General features: G+C 32.5%; 1 protein-coding gene across 1 annotated transcript in view; it reads right to left on the bottom strand.

Annotated features, from left to right (window-relative positions):
• LRP1B (LDL receptor related protein 1B) overlaps positions 1–14,257 on the bottom strand; it is a 1,442,028-nt gene that overhangs the window by 191,551 nt on the left and 1,236,220 nt on the right. Inside the window, exon 66 of the mRNA XM_060151186.1 lies at positions 13,782–13,901. Within this exon, the coding sequence (XP_060007169.1) occupies positions 13,782–13,901 (120 nt within the window). The remainder of the gene's footprint in view (positions 1–13,781; positions 13,902–14,257) is intronic.

Below are 14,257 nucleotides of genomic sequence, written 5' to 3'. Positions count from 1 at the left end.
TTTATAATTTAGCCTGAGTACAGAGTCATGATTGGCATATTCCTAGAAAAGTTATCAACCTAGGGAATATACAATGAGTACTGTAGTCAGCTCCTCATTTATACGTTTCTTCTAAATATTTCCAAAAATCCCTTCAAAAACTGCCTATCTATCTAAAACTCCAATAAAAATTATTATATAAGAACTTACAATATCTGCTTTCCAAGTATTTACACCTGATTAAAAAAAAAAGTGCACTCGTTGTAGACCAAAATAGGCAATATACTCTTAAAGTTCTATTAGAATAAAGTAACAGTATGGTAAGAATTCTGTCCCTGTTTAGAACTATATTCAGTGTCTCTGTGTTATTCCAAAATCATTACTTATGCCAACTTCTTCAGATATGTGGTAGTACTAACTAAGCATTAACATGGTGGTAGAGACCTGGAGAAATAAAATCTGATTACAAAAACAGATTATGACTTAGTGGCTGGGACATTAATTTAGAAATGTCAGAGGAGGGCAAACAAAGCACTGAAAGTTTATCAAAGAAGTTGTGCTTCATATTTAAAAAAAAAAGATTTTTGGTTAGAGTAAGAGGCACCAGATTTACCCTCTCCCTGAAACAACCAAAAAAGTAAAAGATAAGATATATGAAACAGTGGTTATCAAGACATTAAACATCAGGCAATAAAGTACAATGATCTCTGAGAGAAAAGAAACAAATGAGGTAATCCCTAACAATCCTGGGTCTTATTGTCTTGAGAGAATTTCCAGGTGCAAGATGAGAAAGGGAAACACAGGGAAAGTCCAGTGGACTCCATGAGTTGACAAGACTGAACTGAGAGTCCAAGATCATGCAAGTACTCAGGACAGCCATGGAGATGAAAATGCTTCACAGAATGTGAACCCTGGAGATTTACAGAGGATCCTCCTTGAGTATATAGCAGAAGGTGACTCAGTATGCACATATAAGGAAACTACCAGATGTTAGCAAAAGAACCATCTGCAAAGATTATAGGGAGAGTATCTGCAACTCACACAGGACCTGGAATGGTGCCTGTTCCCACTAGTAAAACTGGACAATCTTATAATGTACAGGACACTGGGTAGAATATTCAGAATAGAATGGTGTCAGCTCAGTAGAAAAGAGTTAGTCCTAGAAAACAAAAACACTGCTCTGATTTCACCTAACAAATCATATTTTAAGAAAGATGATAGACTCAGACATATTCACAGTCACCTAAAATGTAAATAGTCTAAAAACTCCAATTAAAAGGCAGAGATTATCAACTTGGAAAAAAATTCTCAATTCTGTGCTAACTCTAGGAAATACATTTTAAATATAAAGTCACAAATACATTAGAAGTAAAAGAATAGAGAAAGATATACCATGCTAATAATAAATAAAAGAAACCAAGAGAGGCTATAATAATATCAAAGTAGATTTCATAGCAAAGAATTTTACTAGGGATAAGGAAGTTTATTTCCTAATTACAAATGGAAACATAACAATTCTAAAAGGCACTGGTAACAACATTTCCAAACATATGAAGCAAAAACTGGTAGAACTGCAAAGAAAAATTCACAGTAAGTCAGAAATTTCATTACTCATCTCACAGTAAATGATAGAATAAGTACACAAAAAATTAATAAGGATATAGAAGACCTAAACAGCACTATCAACCAACTTGATCTAAGGATATGTATAGAGCACCCAACAACAGCAAAATATACTTTCATTTCAAAGGAACGTGAAATCTTTATCAAAATAGACTAAATCATGAACAATAAAAGATGTATCAATAAATTTCAAAGAATTCAAGTTAAGTAAAGAAGAAATTCAAACCATGAAAAGTATGTATTCTGGCCACCAATGGAATTAAATTATAAACAAAAATATCTAGAATATCCCCAGTTACTTGGACACTAAATAACACATTTCTAAATAACCCATAGGTTGAAGAAGAAATAAAAAGTGAAGTTAGAACGTACAAGTTAGAAATGAATAAAAATACAACATATAAAAATGTGTGGGATGCTGCTAAAGCAGTATTTAGGTGCACATTAAAAAATGAAACACCTATATTATAAGAGAAGAAAGGTTTCAAATCAGTGACCGCAGCTTACACAATAATAAACTAGAACAAGAAGAGCAAACTGAACCTAGAGTAAGGAGAAGAAGAGAATGAAAAGACAAGGCATAGACTACGAAAATATATTTGCAAAAAATTTATCCAAAAAGTAACTTGGATTCAGAATATATAAGAATTTGCAGAATTCAATAATATAAAAACAAACAATCCAATAAAAACATGAGAAAATTATCTGAATACATATTTCACCACAGAAGATATACAGACAGCAAATATGCATGTGAAATGATGTTCAATATCATTAATCACTAATGAAATGCAAATTAAAGCCACAATGAGATACCATTACAAATCTATTAGAATGACTAAAATTTAAAAGTATCAAGTATAGGCAAGGATGTAGAGGAACCTGGAATTCTCCAATACTGCCAGTGGGAATGGTAAAATAGTACAACCACTTTGTAAAAGAGTTTGATACTTTCTTAAAACGTTTCTTAAAAAGTTAAGCATATGCTTATCATGTGAACTAGTCTACCTGTAGAGAAAAGAAAGCATGTAGCCACACCAAGACTAATACAAGAATGTTCATAGCAACTTGATTTGCAATAGTCTAAAACTTGAATCAGGGGATTAAGAGGTACAAACTATTAGATAGATATAAAATAAGCTACAAGAATGTATTGTACAACATGGGGAATATAGCAAATATTTTATAATAAATATAAATAGAATATAACCTTTAAAATTGTGAATCACTATATTGCATACCTGTAATTTATATAATATTGTACATCAATTATACTTCAATTAAAAAAAAACTTCAACTGACCCAAATGATCATAAATGGGTAAACAGATAAAAAATATTATATTTATCCATACAATAGAATTCTTCACAGCAATATAAAGGAATGAACATTCAATACAACCATCAACATGGATAATCTCAAAATAATTAAGCTGAGTGAAATAAGCCAGACAAAGTTAATACATACTGTATGACTCCAGTTTTATGTAAATGTACACTAATCTACAGGGGCTGAAAGCAGGTAATAGAGGCAAGGCAGGAAGTGGGGTGAGGGAGAGGTATTGCAAAGGGAAAGAAATTTTTAGGGGTGATAAACATGTTCATTATCTTGATTGTGGTGAGGATTTAATCACCTGTTTAACAAACCTGTTAAACCTTATCAAATTGTCCATTTAAAATATATGCAGTTTATTGTATGCCAATTATACTTCAATAAAGCTGTTAAACAAACAAACAGTACTCACAGGGACGTGTAGTGAATATACAGAATTGTGAATCTAAGATTTCCTGGATACCATATAATATGTACCTGAAGATTCATACTAGTCATATGCTCTTTAACATTTATTAATACACTAGGAATTATTCTCTTAAGTCACCAACTCTTTGTTATTAACTCTATGTTTTATTTTTTCCTTTCTTCTGACAAAAAAAGCAAGATTTCACAGAACCATTTTATTGTCATAAAATTTCATAGTATTTATTTAAATCTTTTATTTGTTCCCTTCTGTCTCCATTACAGAATGTGTAATTGTTTTAGCCTGTGTCAATACTAAATATGTAGCAAAAAGTTCTGAAAAAAGGGACAAAAAATATTTTCTGTGGGTCTATTATGTACTTATACATCTACTAGGTACTCATACACCTTTATTTCTTTTAACCCTCTCATCAGCTTTCTAAGGACAAAAGTATTATATCTGTTTACAAATGAGGAAATAGTAGAAACCTGAAGAATCTATCCACTTAACGAATTTTGAAATCAAGAATGGAGCTCTGTTGCTAGTAACACCAGAGTTTTAGGCTCTTTTCAGAAAGCTGCCTGATTGTACTGCCATAGCACACTTTCTTCCTACAGAGAGGAGGCACATCTCATTGTACAAGTTTGACACAACGTGTCAGTGACTCTCTATATTGAAATTCCCTTACAATTTTAGCCAATTTGTACACTAATCAAGCCCCAACTACTGAATTCATCAGGAGGAAAAGCAGTTCTTCACAAATATGAAATAAAATACATATAAACTCAAAGAAAGAAAACCAGATTCCCAAAGTTCAGGTTTAGGGGAGAAAGGTATTATATTCGGCTGAACCAAATAAAATCTGTATTTTTAAAATTTCCTTCCTTCACTTGTTCCTCAAATGTTTATCTGTGCCAGATTCTGTACTAGGTACTGGATATATTAGGGATTAGAAAGATATATAGATCCAGCCCTCCTGGAATTTATAATTTGGCAAGGGAGACAGTAGGCTTCATTAGAACCTTTAAAAATGCAATAACATAGAAGCAGTATTAGAATACAATAGTGGGCATACAGCAATGGAGAACAGGAGATACTCAGCACATATATAACTAAAAATGCCGCATACTGTTCCACAGATCTTACCCAAAGCATAGAACTTGGGAAGGTTTCAGGAGAGAGATATACAGCTGATGAATAGAAAGGAAAATAGAACACATGCAGAGAGATTAAAGAAAATGAAATTATTTTGGCCTGAAGAAGGATGTAAAAACACTTGAGTTCTTAAACAAAGGACTTTAACCCAAAGGATAACGTTTGGTTATTCAATATTTCCATTGGAAATATTTTAAAAGGAAAAAAAATAGGCTTAATTTATAGTGTGATTCTAGCATATTACCTAGACAAAGAGAAGTATTTTTGTTGTTTGTTTGTTTGATTAAGAATGATAGATGTGGCCCTATTAAAGTAGGTGAAAACCAGAGGACCTCTAATGATCCTTTTCCTTTGAAGATTCTATGAACATCATAACAATATACGCACTCTAGATGAAACTGCGTGGACTTGACGCTTTCAGCTCCATCCTTTATTGTGGTTTAGAAATGCATTCCGTGTTAATTCAGCAGCATGGTTAGTGAACACTTTCCATCTGTCAGTAAGATGCTGAAAATTACTAAGTCACAGCATTGAGCCAAAAAAATGAAATTGGGTGGATGAATAATTTTGTACTATAAAGAAGCAGTAAATTCCAGCTGTGAAAACCAAGTAGCGCAAAGAAAGCTCTGGGATTTAAGATTGGTACTGCCATCCCATTACCCCACACCCGATAGTTTTTGAAAAAGAGTCATCTTAACTGTTCCAAACTAGAGATTTTAGCATGTTCATTTCTTGCATTTGTTTCAGTGCCAAAAAATACAGCATGTAGTGCCAAGACTTTTTTTCCAGAAAAGAATCTAGATAATTCATGCCCAGTGATTAATTACCAAATTTCATAAAATAAGAAAAAAATGCTTTCTTATATTAAAGTTTTCAAAAAATTGGAACAAAGCACAGCGTCAATAACCTTCACTTCTGCATGGTGAAAGTTTTTGAAAGTATACTAAGAGTAATACTAGCATGAGCAAATATTCTCTTCTCAGTAGTCACTTGTATTTTAATCTACTTTAATAATAGTTTAGTCACCCAAAATTAATAACCATTGATAACAATAATTCTAGAATTCATTTTAACTATTAATAGATCCTCTGTATTACTTATGCTTCATTTAGATTGGTAGAGACTTTTGAATAAGAATATAATGAAGATACCATTTTTAAAAGCACTGTTGCAGTTCCTTAAATGACTTGCATTATGCATAGAGTTAGACTCTGAGGAATGTCACCATTTCCTGAAAATACTCTTTGTACGTACCTACAGCAATTTCATGTATTTATAAAAGCTTCAGGAAGGAGAAAATGCATGATTTAAAAAATAAATCTATATTCATGTTCATTCAGTTAATCAAGTGGAGGACAACATTTTCAAACGTGTGACCTGCATAACATGGATGGTAAGCTGTGGATCACGTACTAGATGGCTCTAACAGTGAATAAGCAGGGTGTTACATAGTATTGACTGGCTGCTGAGAAGGTTACCCCCTGTTCAGTTCTCTGTCATTTTTTCTAGTTGCTTCATTATGAAAAGTTTGGTCATGGGAAAATAGGGCTTTGCTCAACTCACTAATCTCCCTTTTAACAAAGAGAGAATTGGATTTTGTTAGGCTAGTGTCAAACTAGAATTGTGTCAAGCTAGAATTTAATGACATTGTTTTGCTTTCAAATTGACTATAGACAAGGCATCCCTTCATTGTCACTCCTACGCCCACTCACTATTAGTGACAATGTTATTTAAAAAAATTCTATTTAAGTATGCATTTTTTTCTGATGACATTTATCCATTCCTATTTGTCTAGGATCATTTGTATCTGCATCTTAATTCCTTGCCTTACTGCACATTTAAGCCAGGTCAAGGAAGCTCTACTGAGCAATGGTTAAGTGCATGGGGCTGAAGACATCTCCTGTGGAACCAAATTCTGCTTACTCATTTTTTACCTGGGTAATCCTACGAAAATTACTTACACTCTCTGAGCCTTATATCCTTACTTATAAAATAGGAATAATGATAGTTATACTCTCTCACATAACATCCTCTCTCATAGGATTGTTGTGAGGATTAAATGATATAATCCACACATAATCCACACATAAAGTTTAGCACAATGCCTAGCATGATGAGCTTTCAAAACTATCCTTATTATTAGACTTTGAATTCCCTGAGTATGTATAATGGCTTACTTAACATTTTCAGTAGATGTTTATTAATTTTTAAAATAAATGAATGTTATAAAGATACAAAAATCAAGTTTAGTTCTACAAGTAAAATATTAAAAAGGAAACAAGTAATACAATGTGGGCCCAAAGTATGTTGTAGGATGAACTGATTGTATCCAGAGATTTTAAAAGTCCTGGTGCTTTCCTCTGCAAAGAACAGGGGTGCTGATATGAGAGCCCCTTGAAATTCAGCCTTGTGCGTAATTTTCAAATTCCCTATTGGTAATACCAATATCCATTGGTAATATCTCTTGGTAATACCAGGCTTTTAAATTACATGTTCCCAATAATAATTTTAAGAAATATTAACAAATCTGATCTGCAATTACCTCTATTTGAATATTATGAAAGGGACATGGTAAATCCAGACAGAAAAAAATTTTTTGTTTATATTTTAAGTGATTGATTCTCAATTTTCTTCCCTCTGACTCAGTAAAATGTTCTTTATTTAAAAAGAACTGGCTGAATTGTCAGGGTACTGAGTTCATAAAATGATTTATGATTACTAGAGGTAGTTTCCTATACCTCTCTGATTCCCTGATAGTTATGCAGTGAGATTTTTACTGCTCAATGCCTCTTTATACCAAGAATCTTGTGGTTTTAAACATTAAAAGACCAAACTGAAGATCTGAGAATCCAAAAGATTCTCTTCTTGAAGCAGTAATTATCATGGGACTGGGGATACGCTCATTCCAAGAACTCTAAGTTCATCCAAAGAACTTCTAGGATAGGAATCCATAAAGTAACATAACACCTCACCATCTATGAATAGTTTCTAGAAACAGACAGAAATATCCATATGAGGAATCTAGCTTACTGATACACAGATATAATTGTTAAGAGACATAGCTGTATGATCTTTTATAGAAAAACATGATTAATTGGAATTAAGTACTATATTGAATTTTCTGAGTACACTTTGTTTTTAGGATTCAGAAGTTAATTACAAAGGAGACTAAAATATAAACAGATTCGATGTTTGATTTTTTAATGTAATATAAGAATATTCAAAATGTGGATCTATAGCCATATATGCTATTAAATAATATGACATTTTTGCTAGTACTGTTTACTTGGTGATAGAAAAAAATCAGATTAATACTTTAGAAATGTCTTCAACAAGCTGAAACAGGTAAGATGTTACTCTTTCAATAGCTTAATTAATTAAAGCTGTATGGCAGTTTATAAAAAGTAAGTTCCCAGCATTGTGATATGGATTTTTTAATTGAGTCAGCCACTCAATATTTAATACTCAGTATTTAACACTAATTGTCAATACACTCAATTCCTGAATGATTGATTTTAATGAACTAAAACAAAATACCATACATTTACTTTAACATTAATATTTGATATTAGTATTTACAGCAAAATGGTTACTATAATATTATTGCAGGTATATACATATTCTGTAACTTTTTATTAGTTTAAGGTTAAATATAAATATATGAACTTACATTAGAAATCTTGAGTAAGATAATACAATTCACGTAACCCAAATACCATTAATCAAAAATATTATTTGAAAACATATCAGATTTACTTGAACTTTAATAAATAGTATCAGTTTATATTCTGCTTTTTTTCAAATATTAGTCAAAACCCAGTAACTGTATCAAAAGGGAGGTATTTATATACTGGAGGTTTGTCTCTTTCTTAGAACACAGAAGTTTGAAGGGAAGTGTACTCATGTGGATAATATGATCCATAGGAATGAGAAATCTCTGGTCACAGGGTAGATCCACTCTCTATTTTATCTCTCTAGCCCTTAAGTAATATTTTTCATGTCAATTCTGCTTTGGGTCAAAGGAAACTCATCATGAAGAATTTCTGTTCATATTCCTTTAAAAATACCTCTCAAGAATTTTGGATTTGAAAACTAAAAATATTAATTAGAAGGTTAAGATTTCAAATGGAAATAAAAATAAGTAATAATTTACTCTGGCATCCATAACCCAGCAAGAGGTAGCAGAGTTCATTGTTTCACACTAAACCCTATGTCACCTCTCTTTCCACTCCCATTATTTACCACATGAACTCCGAACAAGGAACCATATATGAACAGTGGCCTGATGACATAAAAAATCTAGCCCAGAGGCTTTGCAGCCCAGGCATTGAATCTAACACTGACTGGAGAATAAGTATGGTTATCAGAATCATCATCTATACCACATCTGTCCCCTACATACACATCACAAAGCTAATAAATGTTACAGTCACAACTCTACAATAGGTCATTTTTTACGCATTACTATATTTTGTCCTGAAATGTTAATGGCTGAAAATGGATAGTCTTTTTGTAAACAAAGTCTGATACCACTTGGATCCTCAAACTGATCTTAACATATAAGCACAAATCTAAGTTTTCTTAAAGGAATAAACAAAAGTACCTTCTACACAGAGGTGCATTATCAGGTGTTGCTGTTGAGAAGAGGCAATACAATCTTTCATTTTACCTACTTTCATTCATTAATATACAGTATAATCCTATATACATGGTGCTAAACAACATTAAATAACACCTGAAAATATAAATGACAGAATATCCACTAAGGAAATTGCCAGCCCAAAAGATATGTGAACAGAATCTTATAAACTGAAAGAAACACACATATTTTTGTTCTAAAAGTAGGTAAAAGGAGGCAAATTTTTCAAGTTCTACATTTCATACTTTTTTTTAATACAGCATCTAATACGTAGGCTTCCTATGTACTGCTATAAATCTGTTATTGTAGGGATTTAAATTTTTTAAGAGATATCTTAGACCAAATGTTAAAGTCTATTAAAAATGGTACAGGTATATAATTGTGTAACTTTCTGTGCAAGTCTTTGTGTTTGAAATATCTTATAATTTAATATGTATTACACTTGCTTTAACTTAAAAAATATTTTTTTTTCTTATATTCTCATAGCTTGAGTAACCCAATTCAAATTTCCTCATCAGACATTTAAGGGAGAATAAAAGCAAGCATTGACGGGTTCTGTCTTTTGGTTTGAGTGTGTTCAGTGTCATGCTTGAAATCCAGGCTGTGGAAAGTACAAAGCTACTGTAGGAAGCTCAAGTTCCTTTCACAAGCCCCAGCTAGTGTGATTATAACGACTGCATTAAGTAAAAATAATTAGCCAAGCAGCAGGTTGGTTATAAATCAAGACTGTTCAAAAGCAGCAAATGACTCTGAACCAGCGTGAAAGCAAGACTCTCTTTGATGACACAGAAATGATGTAGAAGAAAGCAGGAAATGAGACCACAGGGAGGAGTGATGTGGCAGCACAAACAGCCGACTCTAGAGAGCAGAGTGGTGAGTTCATAGCTGACCAGGAAAGCCCAGGCATAAAACTGATGAAAAGGATGTTTCATAGGGATCTAGGGCACTGAGAATCTAAACTATAAAACAGGGAGAGAGAACATAATGGAAAGACATATTCTGATATCACCTTATGAGAGTCAAATTGCAGAAAGTTTCAACTCTGTTACAAAGAATTATGAATCTAGTACAGGTCCGTCAAATCCCTAAATGCTCATTTCATTCCTAAAATAGAAAATGGCAGGCAGAAGGTGAAGAAAGTTTGAAACTGAGATTCTTAATGAAAAGCCCAGAGCTGCCACAGTTGGAGTAGTCTACTGATTGTGGTCAGGCATTCAAATGTGGCGCTGGCCCAATATTGTAATAAATAGTGTAACAGCCTTCTAAGAGTAGTTAACATCAATAGTCTAGTAGAAGTGTGTATATCTACGTTTTAAGAAGCTTTCTTTTATTTGGGCATAGAGTGAGGAAAGAATAAACAACCTCAGGCAAAAAGAAATAATTTTATAATAACTATTAACAACTCATAAAACAAAGTTAAAACTACAGCCTTCCTTGGTATCCACAGGGGATTGGTTCCAGGATCGCTACGGATACCAAAATCCATGGATGCTCAAGTCCCTTAGACAAAATAGCTTAGTACAGTGGGCCTTTCCAGATCTGCTGATGTGGAACCTGTGGATAAGACAGGCCCACTGTATCCTGCTACAACTGTGAAGGTAGCATAGATTTAAATCTATATTTATACAAAAATAGAATTAAAAGGTGCTTTAAAATATTTTTCAATTTAAATCCAAACATGCCAAATGTAGCTTTAATGGACTCAAATACAACCATCTCAAAATCTAGCCATAATAAGATGGGAAACTATGCAGTTAATTTAATTTTTAAATTCAAAGTCTCACCACGACTAGATTACTGGACAAAGACTCCTAAACTATATTTAATCTACATCTATTCAAAGTGATTTCAAAGCCTCCTTATGCTAACCTGGAAATGATTACCATACAATTTTTTACAAATATTGAGCATTAGCTGTTAAATTTGCAAGTACTTATAAGATCTCAAAACTTACACTGGGCTGACTGCAATAAACATGTGATATTTTGGTAAATATAAAAATCAAATAATTTTTAAAATATTTGCACATTACTGGTTATTTAGTTCCCTATACTACATGTGTACTGTGTTTGTGTTAAGTTACTGTGCTCTGTTTTGTTAGGCTTTTCTATAGTGACTGTCTCTCTCTCTCCCTCTCCCTTGCATGTGTGCTTCTACATTGGTTTTATTTACACAATTAAAAGCAAAGCAAACCAAACTGTTTAATTTAGGTCAAGGTAAAACAAACTATAATCCTGGAACTTTAGAAGTGACAGAAAACAATTAGATATAAAACTATAGATAAATACAAATATTGGTGCTGAAAAATAAGATGTAAGGGCTAGGTGAACTCCAAGAATAAAAAAGAATCTCCTCCTAAACTGAGCACTGGGCTAAGAAAGTACAGAAGGCAACTGAAATAAAAATGGGTTGCAAATGGAGGTTTTGCAACAACGAATGGGCCAGTTTCTCAACAGCATTTAATGCAAGTCTACACTACAACCTGCTAGGCCACTTGACATGTGAAATAGTGAAACACATCCCTTCTTCTAGACAAGGCCCATTCTCACCCACAAAGAAGCATGTAACTCAGATTCAAATAATAAGGCCTTGGCTTGATAGGGTTAATCTTTAAGGAGTGTTATGTTTCTTTCCCACTCAATAAAGCATCAAACGAGGAACCATCCCACAAGGGTGTTAAAAGAATTAGCAAAAATACATGGCATTTATATATGTATTGAAGACAGAAGAAAGGGGAAAGAGGTGGTCTTTTAGCTCCTTCAAAAATAAGGATTGACAAATGCCATGCTAAAATATATGTAGAAGAAGTTTCTTTAAGTTAAATTAGCACCTGTCCATGGTAACATTTTAGAGTGGGTTTAAGATACATTAAATGGTAACCCTTATTCATCCTTTCCCCCATTTTCTGTATGTATGTATATATTTGTATACTGGTCTGGAACTTAAAGCAATAACTGTGGCTAGGAGAATTCTATATAATTTTATAACAGAAAATATTTAAATATTTTCTTTTTATATAGAAAAAATGATGTGGATTCATGTTATGGTCATAGAGCAGAGGCTTTGGTGTCAAATAACCCTGGATTCAAGTTCCAGTTATGCCACTTGTTAGCTGTAGGATTTGGGGTAAATTACTCCTTGGATCTCATTTTCCTCAACCATAAAATAGGGATAATAAGAAGATTAAATGAAATAATCGCTATAAAGCCTTTAACGCATTTCTTGGGCCATACGGTAAACACCACATAAATATTAGGCATTATTCTTATTATGATGATTAATAATTATCAGTTTGAACGGTGTAACATACCAAAACAGTTAAATCACATCAAAGTGATGAGGAAGAAGAGTAAAATGGAGAAAAAAAACATTTCATCCAAGAAATTTTTCAGATAGCTAATATAAGTCATTATTCCATATTGCTTTGGTAAACAAAAATACAAAAGACAAGAGAGCAAAACAGCCAGTAATATAAACTCGTCTGCAAAAGTCCTTGATAAGTGTTATGGACAAACTGGTGATGGATGTGGTTTGATGCTTTGTGAATTGATTATGAAGGTCAATTCCACAAAGTGAGAAATGGTGGTTTTATGATACTATAAAGTGATAAGCCATACTGATTGCATGTCATGAAGACACAGTTATATAGAGACAGTATTAGAAAAAAACCTCTTAATGATGTATTGTTGCCTGTGATTATACATATAGCTCATGAATACTGTTCAATATAATGGAATTTCAAAGAACTTAAATGATTTTCATCATTTTGATTTCTCCCAGAAGAGTTAATTAACAGTAGGGTGGAATCTAGCAAATGCATTTAAGACAATTTTTTCTAAGAAGCCTGAAGGTTCTGTCCTTAGTTTGGACAAACTCTGTCTTTTCTAATCAATTACTAGATTAAATGCTTTTTTGCTTCCCTAACAATGCCAAGTTTGGTGCAGTCACCTAAAAAATAGCCTCAATTAATGTTTTATAAATGTTGAAAAAAATGAGTTACACATGACAACTATTACTTTATTTCTGTTCCACTGTTGACACATTCAGGATAGAATCAAATACATTAAACAAAAATGAATACATATGTTCTCCATTTCTGCAATGTTAAGTAATAATAACTGTAAATAAAATAATTGATCTTAAGTGAAAATATTAATGTTTCAGAAACATGCTAACAAATGATTGCTGTCATCTACTAAAACAGAACAGATGCCTTTGTTATCTTTTTTCTTTTTCCCCACCATGTTTAAGAATGAACAATAATCATTGGATAAATGAACAATCATATTTAAGGAGAAAAATGAAGCCTAGAACAATATGAAAATGTTTTATTGTTTCTATTCATTAAATGCTAATAGCATGTGCATACGCTAACATAAGAAGACAGTTTTATCTTACCTTTCAGATCTGTCTTTTTAGAAACAGTTTTGACTTATGCTAAAGCAATACTTAACCCTTTTGCCTTACCCCTCCATGCTTTTTCTAAAATAGCTAACCTGAGGTTATTGACTCTGGGAGCACAGAGGAAAAACATTCGCACGTTAGGCCCTAGTTGTATCAGAATTGTGTTCAAATTCATTTCACTATGGCCATCTCAGATGATGATACAAATGCAAGAGGTAGGATCCACCATCACAAAACACTCACCGCAGTTGGCCTCATCTGATGCGTCTGCACAGTCTGGATCCTCGTCGCAAACCCACAGCTTGGAAATGCAATGTTTGGTAGTTTTACACTGGAAATAGTCTGGAGAGCAGCTGTTTTCGGCTTAAGAGGAAAGCATCTATTATTAAAATGTAGCTTTGGACAAAAATAGACATTCTAATTAAAAAACAAATAAAATTTTAAGTTAATCAATTGAAAATGTATAATCTTTTAATTAATAAGACCCTGAAGGTGATAAGTTTTAACTTTTAATTATCTATAGTGTATTCCTATTACCCGTTCCAGTATAAATAAATAAAACATATTTCTGCAAATGATGCATTTGATAAAAATCAGAGTTTTCAAAACCACCCCACCTTGATTAGATATCTTGAAACTAATTAAAAAATAAAGGATTCAGGGTCTTTCAAAATAATTTTTTTCAGATAAATAAATATAAGAATTTACACATAGGCATT

The sequence above is a fragment of the Lagenorhynchus albirostris genome, chromosome 6 (genome assembly GCF_949774975.1).
Source record: "Lagenorhynchus albirostris chromosome 6, mLagAlb1.1, whole genome shotgun sequence".
NCBI lineage: Eukaryota > Metazoa > Chordata > Mammalia > Artiodactyla > Delphinidae > Lagenorhynchus > Lagenorhynchus albirostris.
Note: the sequence above shows the minus strand (reverse complement) of the source record. Positions and strands in the feature narration are given on the sequence as shown.